Here is a 17225-nt window from a genome sequence, read left to right as displayed (position 1 = left end):
ACCCATCAACTCTGATCAAGAAAAAAAATAAATAGATTTTGATGGGGTAACATCAAGCCTCATTTCCCCCCTGGGAGTCCCTGGCAAAGAAGGACTTGGCTGGGCATTGCCCGATGGTATTGTGCTGTGCGTGCGCGCGCGCGGATGGCCGGATGCACATTCAGGCATGCGTCGGGATGTAGGAATGGGGGTGTGTCAGATGTTTGTACATGCCGGCAGTAATACACGGTGCTGGACTGGTCATTGTGTGCACAGGATGGCTCATGGCTGTGATAGCTGAACTGGTTGTTTGGAGAGATGATTGATGGGCGAGGACGGAGATATCATGTGCACCGGCCGGCCGGCCTTCGGATCTGATAAGGGAAGCAAGCAAGCATTGAAGTGGAAGCGTGTCCACAGGGCACAGGGGGGGTAGGAAGGACATCCATGGGATACCTAGGTAGGTACGTAACAGTTTTTTCTTTCTTTCTTTTCTGTCCATTGTACCAGGGTCCAGCTCGGTTTGGGGTTGGACTGGGTTGGGTGGATGGGAGATGAATGGGGCCCGCCTATGCTCCGAGTTCGCGGTGATTCATAACCTACATGTACCCTCGAATACATACCTTGGCCTTTCACGGAGTGTATATGCCGTAACCGTGTGCGAATTGCATGCATGCTGCTTAGAAGAGAGCATTCGCTATTCTTACTCTATCTCCCTTCTCCTCTTCTTCCTTCTCATCCTCTTCATTGCGCGCCCATTGCATACACAGTCGAGTCCGTGGAAAGGAAGAAAAACCATTACGGTTGTTGAACCGATCGCCAACAGCCATCCTCGACCCTCGTCTCTTCGGTGCTTTGGCTTGCTGCCGGCCCCCCCTGTGCCCTTGCCAATTGACCCGTAGGCCAGAGAGCAAAAAGGAAAGGAAAAAGAGCAAAAGAAGATCAAGGCCAACTGCTGTTTTCCTTTGACCTTCTTCTTTTTCTGGATTACCTTGGGGACGTCGCGCGCGCAAGACGGGAGAGAAGAGACATCTCGGCTGGCGGTTTCGCGGCAATCAATCTTAGCTTTCTCCGATAGCAGCAGCCAGCTGGTCACAGCCAGCCGCATTTTTTTTTCTGCCTCCTCGGAGTTCCTGACGATTGGAGCCACCGCCGCCAAACGGCAGACCCGCAGAACCACCACACTCACACCCACAACTCCTCCTCTCTCGCTCTTCTCGACCTCCTCCGGCTCACGACCGCGACGACGACGACGACGACGACGACGACGACGACGGCCATCTTGTCTGGCAGACCCGGCGAAAAGAGCTCCGCCCCAAGACGCACACTGCTCGCCGCGCACCCTCACGAGCTCTGACCCCGTGTGCGCGCCTCAGAAGCCCCGGCTGCGAGCTCTCGTCCCTCCCACTTTGTTGAGCTCCCAAAGCCCGCCATTTGGCCTCGGTGCGACGAGGCGTCTACCATCGTCACCCTGGCTCTTCAAAGCAAGCCCTTCGGCGGAGCATCCGAAGCTGTGGCCCAGATGGCCCAGCCAAATGCCGAGCCAGTCGAGGACTACGAGTGCGTCTCTTTTCTTTCCTTGCTCTGGCTCTCATTCCCCCCCCCCCCCCCACGAGGCGAAGCCAAATGTCTAACCCGCAAACCCTGTCGCAGCTATGAATCCCTCCCGCCCAATTTCTCGCTGATCCAGAACATGGCCGCCGGCGCCTTTGCTGGCATTGCCGTTCGTACCCGATATCCTTGGCCGCTTTTGATTGCCGCGATTCTGACTGCCTCACCCCCCCGCACAGGAGCATACTGTCATGTACCCGATTGATGCAATCAAGGTGTGTTGCAACCTCCCAGTGCCTTCCGATGTGGCGCTCCCTGGCTGACGGCACGGCTCTCCTTGCTCTCCTCGGCAGACGCGCATGCAGATCATCAACCCCACCCCGTCCGCCGTCTACAATGGCATGATACAGGGCACCTACCGGATAGCCACGCATGAGGGCTTCATGAGCTTATGGCGTGGCATGTCCAGTGTTGTGGTCGGAGCTGGTCAGTAACCCTTCCCAGCCTCTCCCCTCCTGGAGGCGACTGTCTGCTCCTGGCCCGCGGAGCGGAGAACTAACGCGGGACCACAGGCCCGGCCCATGCCGTCTACTTCGCTACCTATGAAGCCGTCAAGCACTTGATGGGCGGCAACAAGGCAGGAGAGCACCACCCACTGGCTGCAGGTTGGTCACCACGACGGACGGTGCCGATCCCCCCAGCGGGACCTCTGTGCTGACCATGTCTGTAGCGACCAGTGGCGCCGCCGCCACCATTGCTAGCGATGCCCTCATGAACCCCTTTGACGGTGAGCCATGGCCGCCCCTCGCTTCTTGCTGGGGCCCGCCCGCCGCTGACCCAATCGTCTAGTCATCAAGCAGCGCATGCAGATCAAGGGCTCCGGTGCCATGTACAAGTCCATGTTTGACTGCGCAAAATACGTCTACCGCAACGAGGGCATGTCTGCCTTCTACGTCTCCTACCCGACCACCCTGTCCATGACCGTCCCCTTCACGGCTCTCCAGTTCCTCGCATACGAATCGATATCGACGACTATGAACCCGACCAAGAAGTACGACCCTGTGACCCACTGCCTGGCTGGCGCTGTCGCCGGCGGCTTCGCCGCTGCTCTCACGACGCCCATGGATGTGATCAAGACCATGCTGCAGACAAGAGGCTCTGCGCACGATGCCGAGCTGAGGAATGTGAACGGTTTCATGGCTGGCTGCCGGCTGCTCTTTGCGAGAGAAGGATTCAAGGGTTTCTTCAAGGGCGTGCGGCCCCGAGTCGTCACGACTATGCCGAGCACGGCCATCTGTTGGTCAGCGTACGAGGCCTCAAAGTATGCCTTGTCAAACCTTCATGACCCCGGGCACTATGTTCGTGCTTGCTGACAATAGGTATAGGGCCTACTTTATCCGCCAGAACGACAACTCCCAGTGAGCAGCCCTCTGGCCAGTTCTTGCACCAAGGGGCGATTTTCCTCGCTCAAGGGTGACAGCACCTTGGTCCACGCCGGATCTGCCTCTCACCTCTCTACAACTGTACCACCAAAATTCCTTTGAGGAAGAGTAGCGACCCTCGATTGACCTCTGAGCCTTGGTTGAAGAAGCCTTTGTCGGTTATCAGCAGCTTCGAACCCTGGGCCACTTGGACTTCCCAATGATGTCATCATCTTCCTCCACGTCCAAGTCATGTGTCATTCTAGGATACGTTGCGCGATACCCCGTATCTCCGAATTCTGCCAGATTGCTCGTCGCCATCGTCTCTGCAGCACACAGAGTGGCTTTCGACAACGCAGTCGGTGCAGGATGGCGCCTTGCAAGCACGACGTATCCCCACATTGACGTTCCGGTGGCTGTCGCTCTCCATTCCCTCATACTTCCTATCTTCCACTTTTCACATTCGACATCTTGTAGTAGACTAAAACCTCAATAACCTGTACATAATATGTCACTGGACAAACCAGCAACAAGGAGAGGGAAACAGACTATCTCGGCGGCGGTATCTGGAGCGAGATACTCCCCTGGTCTCTTTCTACTTTCTGAGCTCCTTCTTTATTTCCCCCCCCTGAAGCGTATCGTATCGCATGGCACGGGGAACGGACCGCGGCGGGTTAGATGCGCAAGATAAAAGAGAAAAAAAGGGGTCGGAAACGGAACAATGAACGGCGTTGATTGCTTGTGTCTTTCTACAAACCGGGCAGGCACTGTCGCTGCCTCTCCAGCTGTCTTTGGTGGTGTGACTTTTGTTCCCTCAGGCGCTTTGATGACAGCCATCCTTGGTCTCCCTCCCTCCTAGCTGTATTCGAATCGTTCCCCAGGCGCCCTACTTTGCCCCTCGGTTTCCCAGACGACTGTTTACTCTCGAGCAGCTCCATCAATTTGATGAAACTATCAAGTGCGTCGTCGCAAGGCCATACACATCCTCGAGAACGGAGCGATCGAATTGTTTCCAGATACTGGGCCTGCACTTGCATCGTTGCATCACGTAAACGGATCCAGACATACAACGGTGGAAATTGGGACCGTTCCCTCGTCATTCAACATGAGATAGTATCCATCTCTGAAGCTAGCTAGCTATTTCTCAACCCGCTGGTGCTGAGGTAGGGACCGGGGCGTGTGTATGTATATTACAAGGCAATGAACACCATAAACTCCCCGCAAAAACACAGAGACAAAAACGGATCCGTATTAGGTTCAAAGGGTGCCCGTGGACGGGCCCTGCTGGGCTGCTTTTTCGCCCTTGGCCCGGTAGGGAGACTTCGCTCTTTTGTGTTCTCCCTAGCTCCTCCCTTGTCATGTCTATGTAGAAAATGAACAAACAGTAAGAACAAACAGAACCGCCAGACCCGGCCCGCATCTCGGCCTCCTCTTAGCCGCCAAAGCCGAAGCCGCCCGGGAAGCCGCCGGACCCGTACTGGAACTTGAACTGCTGGCCGCCCTGCTGGAACATGAAGGGGTGCTGGAAGCCGCCCTGCTGGAAGGGGTTGCCACCGCCGCCCTGCTGCCCCTCGTGCGAGTTGGGGTCGTCGCCGGCGTCGAAGCGCGCCCGCAGCTCCGGGTTGCTGAGCACCTCGTACGCCTCGTTGATGCCGGCCATCTTCTTCTCGGCGTCCTCCTTGGACAGGCCCTGCTTGGCCGCCTTGTCCGGGTGGTGCTGCTTGGACATGCGGCGGTAGGCCGCCTTGATCTGGCGCTCGTCGGCGTCGTGCGCCACGCCCAGCACCTTGTAGTAGTCCTTGGTCTTGGAGCGCTTGAGCTTGACCTGCGCCTCGTGCATCAGCGGGTTGGCCACGTCCTGCTTGTCCGGGTGCGCGTCGATGGCCTTCTGCAGCGTGCGCACGGCCTCCTCAAAGAGCTCGGCCGCGAGCTGCGTCTTGTGCTTGTGGAGGAGGCCGTAGAAGGCGTTCTCGTCCAGGGAGAGAGCCTCGTCGCAGTACGTCTTGGCCTTGCGGCTGTTGGTCTGTTACAGAGCACGGAGCTGTCAGCGAGTCCCGTGCGGCAAGTCAAGCAGAAAAGAAAACGGGGCGAGAGAAAATGCACACCTCATAGTAGGCCTCGCAGGCCATGCTCACGAGCCTCACTACGAGCGAATCAGTCGCTGCGGGCGGTATCGTCTTGTCCTCCCGCAGCGCCCGCACCTGGTCCTTGACCTCCTTGATCAGGCCCTCCTCGTCCTCGCCAGACGGCACCAGGTGCTTGACTCCGCTCATATATTGCTTCTTCTCAAAGGCCTTGACGGCCCTGGCCAGCGCCTTGTCGACGGCCTTCTCCTGCCGCAACAGCTTCTTGCACACCTTGGAGTCCGGGTCGGAGTGCAGGCACTTGCGGATCTGGGCCATGCCCTTGTCGAGATCGCCGAGCGCGTAGAACTGCATGGCCGAGATCTTGACGTGCGGCGTTGTGTCGCCCGGTCGCATGCTCAGGATGTGCTGGAGATCGCTCATCCCTTGCTCAAGGCTCCCCTGCTCGAAACGGCAATGCGATCGGATCTCGCGCAGCGACACTGCGCGGTTGGCGACCGAGATGGCGACGTCGGCATGGCTGGCGCACTCTTCCCACTTGCCGGCCCTCTCTGCCTCCTCTGCCAGGGTGGCGGCGCCCTGGGCCTCCTGCAGCTCCTGCAGCTCCTTGGACGCGGGCGTCTTGCCTGCGGCGAGGAACTGGGTTCTGGCGCCCTCCCAGTCGGCGGTCCGCTGCTTGATGCGGCCGAGTTGCACGTGGGCGCCCTCGAACCCGGGCTTGATGGCCAGGACCTTTTCGAAATCGTCGACGGCCTGGGACATGCGGCCGAGGGAGAGGTAGGTGGTGGCGCGCTTGAAGAAGGTGAGGTAGTTGGACGGGTCGCGGGCGATGGCGGCGTCGTAGTAGACGAGAGCATCGTTCGTCTCGCCCTTGGACAGGTGGCCCTGGGCCGAGGCGAGGAGGGCGGAGACGGGGGTATCGGCGGGAATGTCGTGGGAGGACAGAGCGGCGACGAGGGTGGACGGGCAGGCCGTCAGAAAGCTGGCGGCCAGGGCCACCGTGGAGAGGCGGATAAGCATGCTGAGGGATTGCAAGGCCGACTACCAGTCTAGGATGTCGGAATAGGACGAGGAGGGTGGGAGAGGGTGCGTCTCTTCTGCTGTAGAAATCGGGGGGACCTGCAAAGGTCTCGACGGGCTCAGCAAGAAAGACGAAGCAAATGATTCAGAGCGAGAGGCAGAGCCGAGGACTGGGATGCAGAAGGGGGAGAGAGATCGAGCATCACCATGTGGTGCTGGGTTGGCGTCTGGGTCTTATCCTTGTGCTGCCGGCCGAGTGAGCGCCGAGTCGAGAAAGTTGTCCTCTTCTTTTGACGGTGGTTGATATACTTGTAAATTGGCCTCTTGGACGCACGCCGGGCATTGATTGACACATTGACCACCTGGCATTATTTTTGGGTCCCACGCTGCCCACCCCCCACGTCACTAACTCCATCCCACTAATGCCGCTAAGGAACCACCCCTGGAAACATGGATCCATCCACCATCGATCCCTAACGCTGCAGGTGAACCCCACTGTTTTCCTCTGAAAGACTTCGAGGTTGCTATTGCTAAGGTGAGGCATCCATCCACCGCGGTCAACATTGGATGGAATAGCTAGGTTTGCCCAGCACCAAAACAGCACCTCCACCGCAACAACAGCATCATCGTCGTCGTCACAATGGCGCATATTCCCCCTTCCTCCGCCATCTTCTCGCCCTCCGTCGCCCGGGCCGCCGCCTCGACCGCCAAGGACTGGAACTACGTCGACTCGTGGCTGCAGTCGCGCCTCTCGGCCCACGGGCGCTCCCACGTCCCCAGCTTCGAGCGCAACCCCGACACCCTCCGCGCCCTGCTCGCCCTCGCCTCCCTCAACGAGTCCGCCGACGAGCAGCGCGACCTCGTGGCCCGCGCCGACGCCCTCGCCCTCCAGGAGCTGCGGGACCACCGCGACGGACGACAGGAGCAGCAAGGCACCCTGCAGGACGAGGTCCTGGCCGCTCTCGAAGCGCACCTCCCCCGCGAAGGCGCGGCCGCCCTCGACGCCCTCGCCGCCACGGCCGTCCAGCTCGGCGCCGCCTACCCTGACCCCGCGGCCCTCGGGGCCGAATTGGTCGACCTCCAGGCACAAATCTACGGGCTGGAGCAGATGAGCGCGCGCGTGGGCTTGCTCCAGCGCCACGTCGAAGCCGAGCTGGCCCAGGCAGAGGTGCTCCTGCGCGAGGTGCAGACGGAGGCATACCGGCCCCCGGCCCACATGGCCAAACAGAACCTCGAGCTGCAGCGCCAAATCAAGGCCGCAGTGTCCAAGCTGCCCGACCTGCGAGACCGTGCTCTGGCACTGGCCCACTCCGTGGGCATGCCCAGCCCGACCATCCAGCAGGTCCGCCTCGAGGAGGAGGCGTACCTGGACCTGCTGGCGCAGAAGAAGGACTTGGTCGCCCAGATCAGGTCCTTCCAAGGCCTGCCTCCCGACCCGGACCAGGCGCGGCGCGAGCTCGAGGCGCTGCGTGCCGAACTCCGGAGCATCACCGAGCGTCGCGATGCTGTCTTCGAGGGCCTGGTTGAACGGGAGACGCCGCGGAAACCAAGACGGTGAAATTTACTTTTATATACCAAGGATTGCTCTACTACTCTGTGACTATCAGCACAGCCGTCGTCCGCTGTCCAAGCAGTGTCTAGCGTACATGTTTCGAAAGAAAACCCCCTAGGGTTGTTGCCCTCGCTTACCCCTCCCCGACACGGCCCCTCCCAGTCGACCGAACTGCCTCCCCAATCCCGAGCGCGGTTTCGCCGGGGTGGTAGCGGCGGAGGGCGGATCCTTGGAAGGTACTGGCGGCCCAGCCGGCGGCCTGGCTGCTTCCTTCGGCCCTCGAAACTCGATCGAATCGCTGAGTCGGAGCTCACCGAGGCCCAGGGATGGCGCGTCGTCGAGGTCGCCTCCTAGCCGCTGTGCCCTTCGCGCACGGTCCTGTACGCTGCGGAACTTCTCTAGCAGCTCGTTCCACCGGATGATGCTGTCCTCACGGCCCTTGAGCCTGGTGGGTCTGTCGTAGCTCGAGCCGCTGGGCGTTGCCGAGTTGCTGAGAGGCAGAGTGTGAGTGTCTATGCTGAACTTGGATGTGCGGGGGGTGCTTGCGGCGGCGGCTGTTTGCTGCTGCTGTAGAGACTGGATCGAGTGGATCGCCTCGACGACAGAGCTTTGCCTAGAGTGAGACTGAGATGTGTTTGTGGCATGGGGAACATACATTCGGGGCACGCTGTGTAGATAGCCTATCGAGCTTACGCTGTTGAGGCGGTTCTTGAGAGCGGCAAAGGCAGACGACTGCGGGAGCAGCATCAAGAGACCGTAGAGGCATTTGTATAGATAGGGATACCTCTCGGGCTCCAGGAGCTGGAGGCGGAGATCTAGTCTACTCGTTAGCATCACGACAGGCTTGGGCGCTATGTCAGAGGAGACAGGGCGAAAAAGTACATGTGAAGACGGGCGACTCGAGCAGCTGCACCAGCTTGTCGATCTGGATGAGAATATTGACCGTCATTTCGAGGTCGGCACTAGAGAAGAACTCGTAGTCAGTGACGAAAGCCCTCGTGTCAGCCCCTTTCCAGGTGCATACGCACAAGATTTGCAACAGGTTATATGCCTGTTCGTAGGCCTGAGCAAGCAGGCATAACGAGAAGGTGGCGACAGCATTGTAACACCACGAGCGAAACAGGGCTACGAAGAAAGCCTGTCCTTCCTACAAAGCACTCTCTGTCAATATCGGGGCAAACGCCCAACCTGGCTCCCGACGTAGTAGAGTCTATGCATACATACCTTTGTCTCCAGATTCCGCAGCCTCTTGCGCAGCTCGGCCAGCTCGGGCGCCGTGATTAGGTTATTGTTGAGGTTCTGCACCATGATGCTGGCAAACTCGACATCCTCCTCCTTTTCTATACAGTCTGCCAGGGTCCGATAGATGCGTTCTGCACTGAGGCTGACGCACAACTGCCGGATGATGAGGTTGCCGCGCGTCTCGAGCAACTTGCGGTCCGTCGAGAAGAGCTGGAGGAGGTTGACCATAAAGTTGCTAAAGTAGTCGTCCTCGCTGTCCCTAGAGATCTGCGACAGGAGCTGCAGGTCTTTGGTGACGACGGCCTCTGCCGGATCGGACAAGGTCTTGAGAAGGGCCGGGAACGTTCCGTCGTTGAATGCCAGGACCTTTCGCGGCGCCTTGCGGTGCAGCATGATGAGCCACGTCAGAGCAGCGACCCTGGTAGCTTCGTGATCGTTGAGGAAGAGGAGTGTCAGCGAGTTGACCGCCGCGGCATAGTCGAGATCGGGTTGGGGGTGGATCGAAGACGCCGGTGTGGGTGTCGCCGTCGCTGCATTCCGCGTCTGTCCAGAGGGAGTGGGACTCCGTATTTCGAGGTCCCTCGAGCTGGCGAGGGAGGCCCGCGCGCTCGTCTGACCCTCGGCGCGCTCGGCCAGCGGCGGTGCCAGCGTTCGCGAGGGAAGGCGGGACAAGGGCGCCTCCGCCTCGTCCGACAGCGAGACGACGTAGTCCATAAGCGACGTGTTGACCCTGGCGGCATCCTGGCGGATAGACTCTACCCCGCTAGCCATGGCCGGCAGCAGATGGGCCAGGATCTTGGGGGTGAATGGCAATACTTCTTCTGGGCATATGTCGAGGAATTCGACGATCCACCGCAGCGACTCTAGCAGCCCGTCTTCTTCTAGTGTGGCAAGGTTGGTCAATACAGCAAAGTCACCGGTCTCGGGTTCGACGATCCACGCACCTAAGGGCGAGTCGAGCGTCGCCGTCAAGATCTCCAAGATGGCGCGGTAGTTGATGTGCACGTCTTGGCCGGGGACCCAGTCATCTTCGCTGCTGGACTCATCATCCTCATTGACTGTCGCCGAGCCGACGTCATCGCCATCGTCAAGGGCAGGCTGTGCGCTACCGCTGTCGAACGAGTCGACGCGCTTCCGCTTGCCATCCCCCAGCCCCTTGGATTTCTTGCTCTCTGCTATCCCTTTCTTCACGCGAGAGATGCGTTTGATCTCATTGAGAAACTTATCTAGGCATCCCTGGGTAGCTACATGCACATCCCGGTTCGGGTCACTGAGGAATTTGAGCAGGCCCCCAAGGAATTCCGGCAGAAAGGTGACCAGCTCGAGATCGGGGATTGAGTCTAGAAGAACAATCCAGCCGACCAGGAACGTCCTGGTGAAGGGGTTCAGCACAAATATGCGCTCCTTGAGCAGCGGGATGAACCTCTTCAGGGAGAAGGCAGTCGGCAGGTCGACGGATTCTTCTGGTGCCTCCTTGTCGTCACCTTCAAACTCGGGCGGTACTTCGAGCACGGAGACATAGGTGGCTGCGGACTCGGAGACTATGTCCTTGATAAGACGGTCCAGCAGCTCGGCACCATTCTTGACTGAGAGTTCCGAGTCAGCGCCAAGCTGGCGACGCGGAGAGCAGTGTTAGCTATCATTCCGGGGAGAGAGCGCACGTCGAGTGGGCCATGCAGCATGCTCACCTTGCAAAGAGCGTCGAATATGTGGTTGAAGTAGATGAGGATCTCGCCCTTGGCCACCTTGGCGATATTGTACATGGCCTCGCAGGCATAGTACCGCACCCGCGCGTCTTGGTCCGTAAAGCAGGCAAGCACGGGAGGCACAATCACTTCCAGGTACTTGGGCAGCTCCTATAGAATGGCGGGAAACGTGGTGAGCGCCTGGGCTCTCTCTCGCACGGTAGAGGAGCAGACCTACCGAGCCAAGTGCAATGGCGGCGGCGGCGAGGCCGATCAGGCCTCCATTACGGGCGTGAGGCTGGTGGACAGCATAGGCATACTCATTGCACAGCTGATCGAGGATGGCCTGGACCCTCGAGTAGTCTTTGGTCACGACCAACTCACGAATGACCCTCTCGAGCCTACCAGCACACCGTCAGAACTCGGGTCGGAACTTGGGCTGCGGTGGTAAATCTGAGGCATCCCCAGAGTACCAAGACACGGTGAGGCTGCAGCCGATATGTGCCGCGGAAGGGTGGGGAAGCAGGCCGGAAACAGGAGAAAAGGAGTGTGACACCTACTCGAGAGCTCCAACTTTGCGCTTGTCATAGAGCTTGTCATTCAGGGCTCTCTGAATGCTGGGGTCCATGGCTGCGAAAGGTCAAGGATCTGGGGAAACTCTTCATGCTGCGCTGCAGGAAAGACGTCAGTGGTGTCGACGATCGCCAGTCTGGCAAGTCGACGTCCGGATCGAGGTTGCGATGATGAGAGCTGAGAGCAGGGCCCTCGTCTCGCAGTCCCTCTGTCTCACTCTCTCTGCTCCCTGCCGAAATGCGTGCTTTCTGGCGCTTGGGCCTGCACGAAAGGGTATCGCGGGCTGGGTGAGGTCTAAGGTCTGAGGCGGCAATTCGGGAAGTCTCTGCCTGTTTGGGTGGTCGACCTTGGATGAGCAAGCAAGCTGGAGCAGTGTGACGTTGGATGGCGGCTCAACGGACAGGTGCGATAATCTGGTTCGCGCTGGCCTTGCGCTAGGCCCACTGTAGGATAAGCCGGGCAGGGTAACGTTAGCGCCACCAGTGGTCGAGGAACTCTGTTGCAGCCCCTGGAGAGACTCCCCGGGAGGTGCCAACCGTTTATGGAGAAGCCCGGGCGTGGGGCGTGGGGCAACATCCATCTCCAGCTCCTTGAACGTACCTTGAGCTTAGGTAGTTACAACCTTGTGAGTATTATTAGTAGCAATTTACTTGATCCATTGACGAAAGACGAGGATGAGCATCGAGGCCATTGTGGGTGCGTTTCTTGCTCGAAACACTTGGAATGGATTCACAGTGAATGTTGGGAAATCAGTACTGACCTATGGACGGTGATAGCCATCTTACTCTAACTACTTGCTTTTTCTTTTCCCCAATTTTGACTAGCAATGTGAAGCCGTAGACCCGCATCTTCGACATTGTCAATACGGGCCGGCTTACGGCCCCCAACTACTCCCTTCCAAGATACTCATCTCCAGATGCCAAGCAGGCTGTCTCTTCCAACGGCTGGCCGGCGGATCTGCATACAGGTCTCGATGTAGTCTGCGACCATACAAGAAGAAAGCATTGATGATGTTGTTCAACTCTGAGGGGGCGGGGTTTTGGAGAAGCGACTCGGTCCCCCTCACCAAGAACATGACGAAAGCGCTCGTCGATCTTCGAGAGGCCATTCGCGGGCCTGGTAAGCACCAGAGACCCTGAAACGCCTTCCGGCTGCAGGGTTAGTGACGTGAAGTTGCTACCTCGTACTTTAGCGAGGAAGCACAATGCACGTGGGCCGTCAGGATATCCATGGATCGAGCCTGGGGACAGTCACCTCCCTTACCTACCTATACCTACCTAAGGTACTGTGTACCGTAAGTTGGTATGCTATCAGACATGAGCGAGTGCAGGCCTTCAAAAAGCTGGCCGGACTGGCCGGCTATTGGACGAGATCGATGCATTGGAGCAAGTGCAAGTATGCGTGCGTACCTGTTCGTGTTCTTGGACCGAAAGGCTGCGAGACATGCGCTGCGCAAAAGCCGGAATTCGAAGTGACTGCTGAAAGACGTACGACGAGAGGGGGCCGGAGCGACCCTCATATCGGGGGACAGAGAGAACAAGGGGCAAAACCGAAAGATCGCGGGATTTTCTCCCCCTCTCCCAACTCGGAGGCTGTGCCTGGGTTTGGCATTACATCATTCTCCCAGAATACCACAACCAACAAAGTGGTGACAACACAGCACCAGCTTGACCACCTGACTGACTCTAAGCCTGTCCACCTGCATAGGCCAGGGGCCGGGCTCGATAAGGGTCCTTCGCACACCTTACCCTGCCCTGAAGCTCTCGAGGCTGCATCATGCATGATATCGTCACCTGCAAGCGGACGCAAAGACAGCGGAGAACACACACACACACACACACCACACACACACACACACACACACTCACACATACATACATACATACATACACACAGAAAGAGAGAGAGAGAGAGAGAGAAAGAGAGGAAACACAGACACAACCCACAGACGGCTCACATCAAACCCCTACGTACTGCCCCTCTCCATCCAACAGTATCTGCAGTCTCCGCCATGGTCTATTGCCCAACAGTAATCGTAGCATCAGTGCTGCGAGGAGGACACGTTGTGTCTGGTTCAGGCTATCATCGGGACAGGCCAGCTCTCAAGATGAGAATACTGTGAGGCAACATACACACCCTCTTAGAATTCCCAGAATCAGCCTCTGTTCTCGACACCACTCCCTACTCCCGTCCAATCACCTTGGGCCTATCAATCAATTCTTTGGAGTGTTGCGGATTAGATGGAGAACCGAGTTGATCGTTGCGTCCGCTCATTGCGCTGGCATATCACGACTACAGGGCGTCGATGTATACTGGCCCGTCCCAGTCGATGGGAGAGGCCAGTCCAAGGAAAGCACAGCTGTGCTTGAATCTCTACCCCTGGGCATTTCACCCTTTTGCAGTGTCTCTCCCTAGGAACTCCACGTTGATTATGGGCGATCATCCGTTCGAAGCTCACCCAGACAGGCCCGGGTCTCAGTCAGCCAGTGACATGAAGCAAGGTGGAAGGAAATATGGCTCTTGCTCGCCCATGTGTCTATCTACACCCTACTACAGCGCGACCGCCCCCTGGCTCCGGCATCCCAAACACCAACATTGACACTCTGATCACCCTCGAGGCGTCATACATCGTCGTCTCTGGGTCCTAGAGTAGACGCGCGAGTGGCTCCCAGGCCACACCAGCCAATCTGCCCGGTGCAGGTCATGCCGGGATACCCAGCCTCCCAGCAGCAATGCCACAGGCCGTTGGTCTCGTCTTCCGGAACCGGTGAAGAGACAGCCCATGCCGTCATATCTGATATATTGTCCCTCTAGGCCTCAGCCAGCTAGCGTTGCTGCCATGTCGTGCCATCCGTCTCACAGTCTGCAAGCCGACTGCAAGCCCGACAGGCACCCAACGAGGGCGCTATGGATCTCGGGGGACGAATGGGATCAGCAGCATCTCCGTGGCTCAACGCGAGCGAGGCCCTGTCCGCTCCCGAGGATGTGTTCCGTCAGATCTCACGACGCACAAGCCCTGTCCGCTGGAGCTGTGTTCTGCACACCGACTGATCTTCTTGGATGATGCTCACCCTGAGTGGTCGTGGCTATGGCTACATCGCTCCTCTGCGCCCTCTGTAACCCACACACCAAAGGCGTCTCGCTAGCCGCCATGCCCAAAAAGCACAGGTACTAGTCTCAGGGCGGAAACCGGTCAAGTTGATGATCTCCATGGATGCCCAGCCCTCTGCTTCTCTCGTCCTCCCTCCTCTCTGCTCATTTCTTCTTCTGGCCACTCCCCTGCCCTTGCTTGCTCGCATCATTCTCGCCTTCCTTACTGCTCTTGGCATCGGCGCTCTCCTTGTTCGCGCGGGCAGCGATGGCTGCCCGCCGGGCAAATTCGTCCTGGGGCCGCGGTTAGTGATCAGCGTGTAAGTCTCGGTGTAGCGGCAAGGCAGTGTGGCACCTTTTCTCCCCGTGCTTTGCGGATTCTCGCCGCCGCGGCCTCGTCCATCTTGCCCCGGCCCATGATGAAGCAGTATAGAACGGACGATAATCGGCAAGGTAGACGAGCGGTAGAGGTAGACGAGCGGTAGAGGTAGACGAGCGGTAGGACGAGCAGCTTCTGTGTAAGCTGGTGGTGGGTGGCCGTGATATGCGAACGTGTGAATATGCAACGCTGCTTGTTGTTTGCGCTTTTGGGGCAACTGTGAGGCCTGCTCAGATACTCTGCTAGAGAAGTACCTCTGGGACCTGTGTGATTTGATATGTAGAAGGCTTGGAGGCAATATTGAAGACCAGGGGAAGGGCAGGATGGCTCAACACCAAGGGGCGAGCACCAAGCTACATATACACGGACTGTGGAGTCTCTGAGCATGCTGCTGCTCGCTGCAACACGATACACCAAACGAAGCTGGTAAGGTTAGGTTGCAACACAGGCTAGAGACCGACAACAGAGCCAGGGCTTCCCAAAACGACATGGAGTGATTCAGCAAGTCAAGCATGTCGTCAATGCCATGTGCCGCATGCCGGTCGTAAGACGGGAGGGGGCCAAAGACTTGGACTCTCCACTCTCAGCGCAGGGCAGTGAACCCCAGCATTGGGCATCCAGCCAGTCTGCTCTGGGGCTAATCAGAGTATCTCATCAGATATCGGTACATGCTCGGGGCTGACCGAAAGAAGTACGTCGTAGGGCGGACGGGGTTGTCCCTGGGGAAGGGGAGAGAAGGGCTTGGGCAGTGGTTCCCCAATAGTGGCTCCCCGATGCCTCATGATGGTCAAATGCGAGAAGTAGATCGTGGATCCAACACGAAACATTGCACTCCAAGGGAACGAGCTAAGGCAAGCCAGATAGAGTGACAGACACGAGCTAGACAAGGGTTAGCACTGGAGCCCTGGACAGATGAAGCCAACCACTACTTGTACCTTGCCCAAGGAGCCTAGTGTAGTCAGTCCTTTGATCTGGTGGACTGGGCAATCAAGTACTTGAGCCAAGTACTTGTAGAGGGTATCGTATCGTTGCTATCTCACAGCGTCAAGTCCGGCTCTGTATGTGTATGCACGGGCTTTGCGTCCACAGCACAGACAAACCTGGCCGATGTGCCGTGCCGTGACCCATGCCATGCCATGCCATGCCACCCAACTCATTGCTTTGCTCCTCTGGCCGTTGCTGCTCTGGCCTTTGGGCAGATCCCGGCCTTTCCGTGCGTTCGACCGTGTTGCACCCCGAGGATCGACTGCATATCTCTTTTACACATCATATCCAGCTCCCTTGTCCTGGTCAAGGCTCCCCTGTCCACCTGTCCATGGCAGGGAGGGAATTCAAAAGAAAGGAAAAGCGGCAGAAGCAATTAGACGAAGATGAGCCAGGGCACCAACAGGAAGCCTTCCCGAGGCCGTACCAGACTACGCACACCGAGCGGTGCCATGGCCGACAGATCCACCTGGAGGGGGGTTTTCCTGTCGCGGTTTCTTCGCAGGGCATGGGGTACGCATCTGCCTACGGAGTATTTGTACAAGCCAGGTCGGAGGGAGGGAATAACTTCGTATGGGTTAAATTGGTGACATCCAGATAGTGAGGTGCTCCACACGAACAAAGTCGGAAGTACGAAAAAATAACCAGGCTAGCAGACATCCTCACCATCGTCAGTGTCCATGGTGGGCAAGTAGAAACCTTTGGTGAAACAAGGCAAACAAGTAGCACCCTCCGGGCTGGAGTCTCTCTCTCTCTCTCTGTGTGTGTGTATGTATGTGTGTGTATCCGTCCACAGCAACAGGATCATCTTGCCTGCGGACTTAGGTTCGTCGGCTGCGCCCACCTGAATATGCACGCCATCGAAAGAAGAAAAGAAGCAAAAGGATGACGACCAGTCGATCGGCTGCTGGACTCCAGGATCGCGCGCTGCTGCAGGTAAACGGTGCAACAAGGGAAGAAGCGAGCTGCCAGAAGCAACGATAACCCAGAGAGTACCCAGGGGACTGGAAGCGAGAAAACCACAACCAGTCCCGTGGGAACCTGAATTGTGAGCGACAGAGGACATGAACAGGCAACCCTCCCACCACCCCTTACAAGCTCGTACCCCCTCGCACGCCACGAAACGGGTGCGGCCGGGGGTGAGTGGGCTGGCCTGTGTGGGTTTGGCCGTGGAAACGTGGAGCCATAGACGTGGGCTCGCGGGTGCCAGAGTGCGTGCTTTTCCCTGCTTGACAGCGATACCCCGGCTTGCAAGTCATCTGCGTTCGACCAGGGGCCCGCTGCCCCCCCCCCCCCCAGCCAGAGATTGTGCACAAGGATGACGGACACTTGCCGAAGCGAGAGAACTGACAGACACTCGGACAGCCCCATGTTACAGCCTTTGTGCATCATCTCTGCCGTGATTCGGCCTCTCTCTTCTCTCTTCTTGCCTGGACAAACGACATCTCGAGTAGCAGGACCGGATTGCCAGCTGGAGGGGGGGTCGATCCCTTTGTCGTTACGTTGATCGTCGAGACATAGCCACATCCACGACCGGAGATGTACGTTCAGAAAGAACACATCTCGAGCTACCTACCATACCTGTCTTTCCGCCCCCCAGGCCTAAATACCCCGGTACCATCTATGGTCAGATGATCTACATGATCCATGGCGACTCCCTCCCAT

The 17225-nt window shown here is 58.1% G+C and overlaps 4 protein-coding genes across 4 annotated transcripts; 2 read left to right on the top strand and 2 right to left on the bottom strand.

Annotated features, from left to right (window-relative positions):
* Positions 1-1672: 1672 nt before the first annotated feature.
* E0L32_009205 (uncharacterized protein) lies at positions 1673-2952 on the top strand (the record flags this gene model as incomplete). The annotated part of the gene is made up of 7 exons (XM_031144145.1): positions 1673-1702; positions 1770-1805; positions 1884-2016; positions 2103-2195; positions 2261-2317; positions 2380-2851; positions 2916-2952. The coding sequence occupies 7 exons, from the start codon at positions 1673-1675 to the stop codon at positions 2950-2952; spliced, it is 858 nt and encodes a 285-aa protein (XP_030991315.1).
* A 1431-nt stretch (positions 2953-4383) lies between these two features.
* On the bottom strand, positions 4384-6055 carry E0L32_009204 (uncharacterized protein; the record flags this gene model as incomplete). The annotated part of the gene is made up of 2 exons (XM_031144143.1): positions 4384-4974; positions 5057-6055. 2 exons carry the CDS (start codon positions 6053-6055, stop codon positions 4384-4386), a joined length of 1590 nt encoding a protein of 529 aa, XP_030991314.1.
* Positions 6056-6695: 640 nt separating this feature from the next.
* Positions 6696-7613, top strand: E0L32_009203 (uncharacterized protein; the record flags this gene model as incomplete). The annotated part of the gene is made up of 1 exon (XM_031144142.1): positions 6696-7613. One exon carries the CDS (start codon positions 6696-6698, stop codon positions 7611-7613), a length of 918 nt encoding a protein of 305 aa, XP_030991313.1.
* Positions 7614-7721: 108 nt separating this feature from the next.
* Positions 7722-11162, bottom strand: E0L32_009202 (uncharacterized protein; the record flags this gene model as incomplete). Its single annotated transcript, XM_031144141.1, has 7 exons — positions 7722-8231; positions 8301-8422; positions 8490-8754; positions 8832-10460; positions 10538-10705; positions 10773-10935; positions 11095-11162. 7 exons carry the CDS (start codon positions 11160-11162, stop codon positions 7722-7724), a joined length of 2925 nt encoding a protein of 974 aa, XP_030991312.1.
* Positions 11163-17225: the final 6063 nt, after the last annotated feature.

The sequence above is a fragment of the Thyridium curvatum genome (genome assembly GCF_004353045.1).
Source record: "Thyridium curvatum strain D216 chromosome Unknown NODE_65_length_251728_cov_83.732616, whole genome shotgun sequence".
NCBI classification, from domain to species: domain Eukaryota; kingdom Fungi; phylum Ascomycota; class Sordariomycetes; order Thyridiales; family Thyridiaceae; genus Thyridium; species Thyridium curvatum.
The sequence above is the reverse complement of the archived record's forward strand: the minus strand, read 5'-3'. Positions and strand labels throughout refer to the sequence as shown.